The sequence below is a fragment of the Periplaneta americana genome, chromosome 3 (assembly GCF_040183065.1).
Source record: "Periplaneta americana isolate PAMFEO1 chromosome 3, P.americana_PAMFEO1_priV1, whole genome shotgun sequence".
In the NCBI taxonomy this organism is placed as follows: Eukaryota; Metazoa; Arthropoda; class Insecta; order Blattodea; family Blattidae; genus Periplaneta; species Periplaneta americana.
The window spans coordinates 160,033,606-160,044,680 of record NC_091119.1 but is presented as its reverse complement, the minus strand read 5'-3'; the positions used below and the strand labels follow the sequence as shown (position 1 = coordinate 160,044,680).

Sequence of the window (11,075 nt, the reverse complement as noted above, 5' to 3'; positions counted from 1 at the left end):
AGAACATTTTGATAACTAAGATACTGTTCTGTTCTGTCTTTTTGTCTCATTTAAACATTTATAATGTCATTTATTTCAATGCTGTATGTTATTCAAAGTTACGAAATCTTTCCACGCTGACCAAATGCTATTTCAAGAATGATGAGCGAGACTCGAAGCGCACGAGAATGACGAGACGAGACTCGAAAGACAAATACAACGAATACAGCGAGCGAGAGCGGCAGTTAGTTTTGTTCATCTCTAATTTGAACAATATCATAGTGAGGTTTACTACATATTTATGTAGATTTGAACCCATGTATCATTGTCTGACATTCCACAAGTATTCGTGTGGTAGTGGTGGTGGTGGTGACGACCGCGACAAAGACACCTACTGCCGGTACTACCGAAATTCTAGAGCGAGAGCAGTTTTTTGTTTAGAAATACATCGCTAGCTGCAATCTTCAAGGAACATCACTTCCAGAATCTGGAAGTCATTGGCCATATAGACCTAATATAGACTACGGAGTATTTATACACGAACAAAAAATGTTCGATATACTGTCATTTGTTGAGTACCGGTGTTTGAAAAATATGAGTTCTGAAGAAATGATAATTTTATATTCATTTATCAATATAACACATAGCACACGATATTGTAAAAAAATATCATATCTAAGTACGTGTAGCGCCTATTTGTGAAGGGCAAAAGGTTACTTTGTTGCCCACATCAATACCATCTAGTGCCGAGGTTAAGAAATAATATAGCTCTACCTCCCTGTTTTCCGTGCGCCTTTATCTTGGTATGTACACGTAAATTACTAATGCAACTATTTACAAACCGAAGAAAATCTCATACATGTAACTTTACGAACTTTTTAAAAGGGGAAATATACGAGTACATTTATCAATTTAGATTTCTTGGAAAGGGGTCGTATTTCCCTTCAGTCTACCACCCCTCTTGAACAGTCCCCTGGTTACAATATACTGCGAACATACGAATAAATTATTTTTAACGAAAACATAGTACACAAAACACGCACGAAAAAGTGAAGTTCGATCTCTCGTACTCACCAACCCGTGCAAGTAGTTCAAGCCGAAGGTGATAGGTGGCAGCAGTAACTTACCTGGAAGTACTCGCGATTGGTTTCCTCCTGGTCGTCGCCACTTTCCAGATCGGGATCACGAGACTGCAACAAATGAACCAATCAGGAAGGTGCTTGGTATGTAGAGCGGCATATTTTGAATTCTGTACTTTGTTCAAGCTATCCATTTATTTTCCGCAAAGAAACGCTCTTGAAAGTATAACATAAGATATGAAGGGCTCCCTGCAAAAAAGGTGTAGCTCCACTTTTTGGTGAAAGTAATGTTTTGCTTGTTTCATACGTTAAACAATATGCCCGACCTTTAGTGCAAGAACGGTGTCATTCCAAGCATTTGGAAGTTACAGTGAAATTGGAGCTGAGCTCCCTATTGTTTCGTTGGAAAAGGGAGGCAGCTCCTGGAGCTATATACAGAGTCAACCTAAGTATTGTAATTAATTTCAGGCGCTTATTATTTGAGATTATTAAAAAAAAAATATTTAATACAATTTTGTTTGATTTTGCTTCCTATTTGAGATAAAAATTGTTCTATATGAAGCATATCATAGCGTATTTTGGGAAAGCCAATGATTTAATTCTCAATATGCTCCTTCAATTTAAGAGAGCAGTGTGTTATAACAAATTATTGAAAGAATTTTAGTTTTGTCCTTTAAAAGTACAGAAATTTGATCCGAACAAATGTAACTTTTCGTTCTACAAAGGAATTTTACAATTCTGTATTTATTCGGGTCATATTTCTGCACATTTAATGGACAAAACTAATATTCTTTCAACAATTTATCAACAGTAATCTCACTAGACGTTTTGATTTATCTAGAGACAATCAAAACTCGAGTAGAATTTAATTGACTATTACACGATTAGAAGTATATAAAGATTAGAAGTAACGAAGTACTCCAATACAATAAAATATTAATTGACTTACGAAAAAATACAACTGTCTTCAAATGTATTATTGTACCATCTCAACATTACAAATATTACTCTAGATGCATGCTAGGTGGCAGTAGTGAGCAATGCCGTCTCGTCGAGAAGTTCTCGATCTATTATACACAATGGCAATGTTGCTAGCCAAGAAGGCTTTGTTGATTCAGTTTCATTTTTATTAAAATGCAACATTCCACTTCAATTATCCGAATCCCAGTAATCGTCACTTGACAGATGATTTTCAATAAATCTTAATATTAAACAATCTCTGGTGCGTGACTATCCATAATATCATATAGCAGAAGCTATAACATAACCTAACTAATATAAACAAGTGTTAGAAAAGGTTTAAGTAACGACGATGACATAAAAAATAAACATGAATAATTTTAAAAGGAATAATTATTGAATGTACAATTTTCAAATTTGAATGTGGTTGGTGGTTCAATTGATGTTATATTGGACGTGTGCGTAATAGAAGTGGAACTCGTTGATTTAGGCCTACATGGTGTATTCAACTTATTCAGGATTTCCGAATGGTGCTCTTCATTTATTTGTAAATCGGATTTCAGAAGATGCATAGGTATGATCAGTGATTTTTATTAATTCTTGTTCTTGAATGCCAATGCGAGTCATATTTGAAACCGCTGTGCATCAACTGGAGTGGTTTGTAATTATATATATATATATATATATATTTCTTACGTCCAGACCAGCGCAGTTTCAAATGTTGGCAAACAAAGAAACAAATGCTAGAGACGAGATAAAATTAAACAAATGCTAGGGACGCGATAAAATTAAACAAATGCTAGGGACACGATAAAATTGTGCGATAAGCAGCCATGATTGGTTGAAATACGTCCTTTCGTACCGTTTTATTGGTCAAAAGTAGTATGACGTAGTAAGAGTGTAATAGCCATCATAATACACTGCTCTCTTAAAATGGCTTGCCCAAAATCCGTTATCAATGTTTCATACAAAACGTTTATCTCGAAAAGGTAGCATGAACGAGCAAAATTGTATTAAACTTTTTTGTTTGAAATATCTCAAAGAATAACTCCCTGAAATTAATGACATTACTTACGGTTCAACCATGTTATATAGCCTATATTAGTGTTCTGTCCAAGGGCAGGTCTTTCACTGCAAACCCAGCATTCTCCAGTCCTTCCTATTTTCTGCCTTCCTCTTTGTCTCCTCATATTATGATCCATATATCTTAATGTCATCTAACATCTGATATCTTCTTCTGCTCCGAACCCTTTTCCCGTTCACCATTCCTTCCAGTGCATCCTTCAGGAGCAGTTTCTTCTCAACCAGTGACCCAGCCAATTCCTTTTACTCTTCCTGATTGGTTTCAGTATCATTATTTCTTCACCCACTCTTTCCAACACAGCTTCATTTCTTATTCCGCCTGTCCATTTCACACGTTCCATCCTTCTCCATATCCACATTTCAAATGCTTCTATTCGCTTATCTTCACATCGTCGTATTGTCCATGTTTCTTCCCAATACAATGCTACACTCCACACAAAGCACTTCACTTGTCTCTTCCTTAGTTCCTTCTCCAGAGTCCGCAGAAGATGCTCCTTTTTCTATTAAAAGCTTACTTTGTTATTGCTATCCTCCTTTTGACTTCCCGGCAGCAGCTCATGTTACTGCTTATAGTACACCCAAAGTATTTGAAGCTGTCCACTTGCTCTACTGCCTCATTTAGAATTCTCAAGTGTATCTTCTTTACTTTTCTTCTTATAACCATGGTCTTCGTCTTGTTGGAATATCTTCATCCCATACTGCTCACAGCTGCCATTTAGCTCTAGTAGCATATCTCTTAGTATCATTTCCCCTTCTTCTAACAAGCTAACAACGCCATATCATCAGCAAATATTATACACTTCATATGTATGTATATAGTTGTAGTTTATGATATGATAGTGACACAGTAATTGTAAGTTCAGTGCAAAATCCAATTTTATTGCAAAATGGTGGTAGCTCCATTAGGCTATTTGTTTATATTTTTACCCCCATAAATTGCTGATTATAATAAATGATTGAGTGATAAAATGAAACTCCTAGGTACCTAGGGCATACTCTGAAAAAGAAAAGCAGCGCAATTAAAAATTGCATTTTTTAGAATGTTTTTTTTCTTTTTTTGTCCACAGCTTAATAAAAGTGGAGCTACCTTGTTTTTGCAGAGAGCCCTTCATATTACGATATTCAGAATTCCACAAACTTTATCACCTCCAATTTTACATTCTTTGTATTAGCAATTGACGACTGTCATATGCTCACAATACGCAACAATAACCATAACGTCCTGTAAATTGCATTGCCTAACTAAAGAAAACCATTAAATCTTACAAAACGCCAGACTTAAAAAAAAGCGACTTACTTATGAGACGACCTAATTACTAGATATCGGATTTTAGGTTAAATGCCTATTTTTTTCTGTAGGGATAAACTAAAACTAACTGGAAAACGATTTTATAGTTCCTAAAATGTCAATTTTACCCAGTGGGACCTATTTTTAAGGTTTTAGAGTCTAAAGTTTCCTATTTATATGCAGTGAAAGAGAAACGTTTGAATGTCATGAGTTGAGTATGATTTAAATATCCTGTAATAGTTTGGTTGTAACAATGGACAAATTCCTGGAAGGTGTCTGGTTTTGTTGAACACTTGAGCAGACAGTATGAATGCGATGAATCGGGAGGATGTAGTTCACCCTAAAGAAATCAGCATGGCAAATATTGCTAGATTTAAATATGCATCCACTGCTTCGGTATCATTGGGAAGAATTTTTTTTTTCGCTTATAAAATGGTTCTGTCTAAGCGAAGGCAAAGTTTCACACTAGAAAGTTAGAGAAAAAGTTGTTATGTATTGCAATGCCAATTATGAATTGTGTGTTAACTGTATATTAATTGGTAAATTAATTAACTTAATTGTAATATGAGCACTTATGTACTAGCAGCCTTGGAGCAATTAGCCCGTTGAATTATTTAAAAATTACGTATCTCTATTCATAATTTAAGACTTAACAAAAATAAAGTTTCTAATCCCAATATTTCTTTACTGTTTTCGTCACTGTATACCGTAATGCTTAATACTCACAAATTAATTGCATTTTTATAGTTCTGTAGTTTGTGTGGAAAGAAATTAAATTTAGCTGCATAAAATAGGTGCCTAAAAGTTAGTTTTTAGGGGCCGTATTCATAGACATTCTTAGCGCGGGCTTCTGGTGGATGATCAGCGAACTAACGTTTTTCGTATTCATAAACCAGTGTTAGCGATATGATATGATATGAATCCTGTACAAGTAATCAGTCGATAGCCGGGGCTAGTTTAGCACGTTCGTAGCGCGTGCTAGCGAAATGTCTATGCATAGCACCCTAAGTGCCTAAAAGTCTGAGGTCTACTGATAACGCACTAAGAAATGTGTTAATTATTCTAAGCAGTTATTATTTCTAACTTACCAGTGCAGGAAATTCTTGACGTAGTTCGGTGCACCATTGTTGGTATGGCGCACCACAGGAAGACACTTTAGTGAGGAAGTCACGGAGTTCCCGACACAGAGGGGCGTTACGATCCAGTTCCACGCGCGACATTCGCAACCACTCCTGCAACAAAGAAAGAAAATGCGTCTTAGCAACTGAATATTGTAATTCACGTTATGACTAGGGAGAATAATTTTTTATGTATAATAGATACGGTATACAAAGGGCAAAATAGTTATTTACAGTCTTCAAGCTTGGGATACAACAACATTTTAAAAGTAATCCTACATATCTGTTTGTATTGACAATGACCATCTCTCCGTTTGCGAAATATTCTACTTAACAGTCAGAAGAGCAAGTATTTAGTATTTATTGCTACATACAATTACAAAATAAATACATATTATGAACGTAGCTCACACCCGTTTGAGCAAGCTGACCTAGATAATAAATCCTAAAAGCTGACCTAGATTTTTCTGATTTTAATGAATTAAAAAAAAAAGATTAAGTAAATTGTTTCGATTCATGTTAGATTTACATTTTTTGCTTCTCTTAATTTCAGTATACTGTTTATTCATTCCAACTTATATTCTGTTCTTGACTTGATTATCTACTTTTATCTTCGTAATTATCCCTGTTTTGTGGTAATTGTATTGGTTTTGTAATTTTATTGAAACTTTGTTCTGTTCCATTTTGTACAAAATAGTTATTTATAAGAACTGTCCCCGAACATATCCTGTAATACGAGTAGTTCGGTTGTAGAAATGGACAAATTCTTGGAGCACTTGAGCAGACAGCAAGAATGTGATGAATCGGGAGGATTTAGTTCTTCCTAAAGAAATCAGCATGGCAAATATTGCTAGATTTATTATCAAAATAAGTTCTATAACCTTGATCCGTAACTCTGGCTATGCTTTATTCCAGTGGTGGTGTAATATTTAGGTTAGGCTAAAAGACATTTCTGATTTCTTCTGGTAGGATAAACATGTTGTTTTTCTTTATATTTCAGACGATTTTATGTCAAAATTTTAATAATATTTGTTCAATTTGGAAAACATTAAAATCTGAATGAATAATATATGAGTTCCGAAGATTACCGAAAATAGGTCGAAACATGTTAACAAGGTACGTTAAAAATTTAACACAAGGAAGTTCTTATCATACATATTCCGAAGTGATACAGTGTTAAAAGTTGAGTAATCAAGATGTAGAATAAGTTTTGTTGGATAATAAATTAATTTGTTTAAGCAAATTTTAATTATACTCTTTTCAAGCAGGATCAGCGGAAAAAGTATTATATATATATATATATATATATATATATATATATATATATATATATATATATTTGCTCGTCTCCATTCGATTATACCATACTGGATGACAGACTGGACCAAACCTAAATAAACTAATCGCAGGAATGTAAGAGCGAAGAGTTACAAATTTATAAATATTGTTTTCTGAAATTCTTAGACCCGACTCGGCCCGGCCAGGCCCAGTCCGACCTGAACCAGACTAGACCAGACCCGAACCCCGAGATTAGCTTATAATTATCAACTCGACCCGACACGGAACTCGTAATCTCGCAGACAAAACATAGGTCAGAGGCCACAGCGGTGAGGAACAGCTACGAGAGAGGTCACTCCAGTAAGAGCATGAGAAAGAGTAATTTCACAGGTAAAATAAATGAACAAAAATCTGTGTCTAACAAGAAAACGTTCTGATGGGGACATATAAAAAAGTCATATTTTTTTCTTCCACCATGTTAATAATGTCAAAAGAAGTGCTTATACAAATTTTGGCCACTCGACTGCAATTACGAGGGCCGTAAAAAATAATTCGCCAGGGGCCGCTAATAAAAAAAAAAACAATTTCATGGGACAAATTTATTGGAACGGACACATCAATTGTTGAGCTATTTTTCAACAGATTTTCCATCGGAATTGAGACATTTCTCATATCATGGATTCGACAGAGAGAGGTGCAGACGCAGTCAAACGCTGGTTTCGGCCTGAGGAGGCTGACTTCTACGACACAAAAATTGATCCCATGGTATGACAAATGTCTCAATTCCAGTGGGGGATATGTTGACAAATAGCGCAACAATTGCTGTATCTGTTTCAATAAATATTTCCTTGAAATTGTGCTTTTTCCTATAAACGGCTCCAGGGAAAATCTCTTCCTGGATGATCTCGTAATTGCGGTAGAGTGGCCAAAATTTGTACAAGCACTTCTTGTGACATTATTAACATGGTGGAAGAAAAAAAGTTAACTTTTTTACCTGCCCCCATCAGAACGTTTGCTTGTAAGACGGAGTGGAGACGAGACAAATACTGTTACGAATTACGAAGTCTAACTAAACAGTATCTTATATTTGATACCTATAGTCTACTGTTCGGGATGGGTAGTTGGACAGTGGACGTCTAATCGTGGATGCATTAAAACATTCCTATTATTTTTAAATAAATATACAATTCGCGGAAAGAAACAAAATCTTTTTTTAAGACCGAAGCTCGGCTCGGATCGAACAAGCATAAGAGAATTTCAACCAGAGCCCGGCTCACGGGCCGAGCTGGACCTAGGTCCGCAGGCTTGACTCGAGTCGGTGCAGACCTTTAATGTAAGATTGAGAGGAGGAATTCCAATTCCATGTAAACATTTGTTGTTAGCATCCTGCTTGAGGAACGGAAGAACGCACCTCTATGAAGTTGAGGATGGCGCGGTGCCACGGCGGCACCTCCACCACGATGCACGCGGGGCTGTCCCGCCGCCTGCCCGTGCGGTCGGAGGGGGACAGGCTGCTGCGCCGGCTGTTGGGGGCGCAGGGCGTCGCGCCGGGGGGCGGGGGCCCCATGGCGGGAGGCGCCTTCTCGTCCAAGGGCGTGGTGGCCGGGCTGCTGGCCACCAGGGCGCCATGGTGCTCGGCGGGCTGCAGCCCGAGGGCCCCCGCGGACCTGCCGCGGTGCAGGCGCCCCGAGCCGCCGGACGACGGCCAAGGCAGCTCCGGCAGCGTGAGGTAGCGCGACGACTCGTAGGTGACGCGCGGCATGGAGCGCGAGCGCGGGCGAAGGTACGGCCGGTTGGCCAGGAACTCGGCGGCCGCGGCGGCGGGGTCCGAGAAGCCGGGCCCGCCCGAGGGGTGCTCCGGCGAGTCGAAGTCCGGCAGGTTCTGCAGCTGCTTCTGGAACGCCAGGATCTCCTGCTCCGGCGTGTCGCGGTGCTCGTTGTGCGACACCTGCGACATGCACAAATAAATGAGAAAATAAAAATAACTATAAAGCTACTACAGTAAAAAACTATTATAGGAACAGAAAAGTAGAAAGGGTAGGAAGGAAAGTGAAATAACCCTAGGCCTCAAATGCTCTAATACTGTTGGGGTCGAAGAAAGTAAGAGTTCAGAGGACTGGATTGGAAAAGGTAGAGAGAGAATTAGGTATTGGATAGAGAAAAATTATACCAAATTCGGTCATTAACTCATCAAGCTGACCAGTGCTAATGGATGAGGAGCCCCTCCCTTTAGTTCAGCTTGTAAAATTATGCTTACTAACAGCTGCACCACGGGAAGGTAGGGATGGGACATTGGGTATTTGTCCAGGTTGGTTCCTTAAAGCCTTCAATGGGAAGGATTAATGGCTCTCCCCCCTGTATTCGACAAATACCGTTTGGTATAAAAATGTTAAAACGACATTAAGTCTGAATGTTTATAATACATGACAGAGAATTATAGTTTTTCAAAGAGTTACATGGCAAGTTGTAGCCAATTTAAGTGAACACCATATTTTAACGTTTTGGTGGCTACTTCATCCACACACAATCCCCAGAAAATATTAGAGTGCAAGAGGTCAAATGACTTTATTGTCAAACGCCTGGCATTAAAAAACAACAACATTTTTATACCAAGCAAACTGAAGACTGTTGGGAGATCTTGTTGATCACCAGCTTTCCCTCCTTAAGCCACTGGAGGACATTTTAGTGCTATAGCAGGTCAGCACAATTTTTTTAACGACTACCGAGTTAGCTCTGAAGAGAATGTATATGTCACTGTTGATAGTGATTCGTCCTTCAGACGGGGACGTTAAGCCTGGCAGTCCCCTTGGTGCTATTCGACAGAAGTAAGCTACGTGCCGGCACCGGGTTTCCCCTTCTTCCTTCCTAATTTTCATCATCGTCCTCAACAAATACCTAAACTACACTTGCACATACACTTACTCTAGTACACGACATAACTCAGTTATACATCATGCACAGAATGGTCCGCCGAAGTGGTGTGCAACTTGAAAACTGGTCACAGTCCTATATCTATCCGCACTATGGGGAACCCGAATCACTTAAATGAAGTGGGTAGGCATTGGATACACACGTTTATCTATACCGTTTCCCTGACAACTCAAACAATTTTTGGGACAATTTAATGAAATTTTTCGAGCATGTGTAGTTCATAGAGAGGAACAAAACTGATTTCTATCACTGTTAGGTCTTTATTAGTTCTTATTTTTTAATTTCTGTGCAAAAAAGTAAAAATTGCTAGTTTAACAAAGAAAAAAATATGAAAAAAAAAAAAAAAATTTCTGATTCATGTACCGAAATGATAGAGGTCAGTTTTGTTAAAGCATTCAGTGTGAATAAAAAGAAAAAAATAATATCTTGAATATTATACGAGATATTTTCTGCACCAGCTAATTTAATGAAGCATAAACCGTTAGAGGTAAATTTATTTTTAATTCTAAATTTTGTTTAATGATGTAGAAGGATTGTGTAAACACTACACCAAATTTCAGAATGTAAGAATTTCAGGTTAGAAAGTAACAAATTTCTGAATATTACTAAATTTAGACTGGCCAATAGTATACAATAGTAGTAACTCCTTAATCCGAAAGTATCTTTCACATTATGTGACTGGCTTTCAGGTGTAGCTCCCTGTGAAGCAGACTTAAATAATTTCAAGGGAAAAATTGTTTCGGGGCCGGGTATCGATCCCAGGATCTTTGGCTGAAGGCGACAACGCTCTACCGACTGAGCTACCCAGGAACTGCACACGACACAGTCTCTTTGTTTCTCTTTACATCCACACACAAGTGGGCCGACAAGAAGCCAGAAACCCAACTTTGAGTGCACACAAACTCTGTGAGACTTGAATTGTGGTTTTCTGTTAACGTACCTATAGTGATATATATTTTTCCCTTGAAATTATTCAAGTCTGCTTGACGGGGAGCTATACCTGAAAGCCAGATTTGCATAATATATTACATTCCTAATCGCTTCTCTTAATTCGCTGTGTGATGCCTTCCCCTTCTTACGAGCATGCGTCACAGCAAGATTCTAACAAAACAAATTTGCATACTAATCAAGATTATTAAGCAGTATGGTAATTGATTTAAACCAAGAAACAACGCGAATGAATTTCATTCACTGAGACTATGTATAAAGGATAATAACGCATCTATTTGCTACGAATTTATTAGTAATGACCTAATGATAACTACTGGATGATGACGTCAAGAGTATTAATAATCATAATCTCCTTACACCACCCTCCATTCCGAATCTTCCTCCCTAGCTCATAGTGCTTTCAAAAAA

The 11,075-nt window shown here is 37.8% G+C and overlaps 1 protein-coding gene across 1 annotated transcript in view; it reads right to left on the bottom strand.

Annotated features, from left to right (window-relative positions):
• Nucleotides 1-891: 891 nt before the first annotated feature.
• The window catches only part of LOC138697067 (uncharacterized), a 175,879-nt gene continuing 165,695 nt past the window's right edge, over nucleotides 892-11,075 (bottom strand). Inside the window, exons 15-18 of the mRNA XM_069822662.1 lie at nucleotides 8,197-8,733; nucleotides 5,478-5,621; nucleotides 1,107-1,169; nucleotides 892-966 (exon numbers count right to left, since the gene is read on the bottom strand). Of these exons, the coding sequence (XP_069678763.1) occupies nucleotides 892-966; nucleotides 1,107-1,169; nucleotides 5,478-5,621; nucleotides 8,197-8,733 (819 nt within the window). The remainder of the gene's footprint in view (nucleotides 967-1,106; nucleotides 1,170-5,477; nucleotides 5,622-8,196; nucleotides 8,734-11,075) is intronic.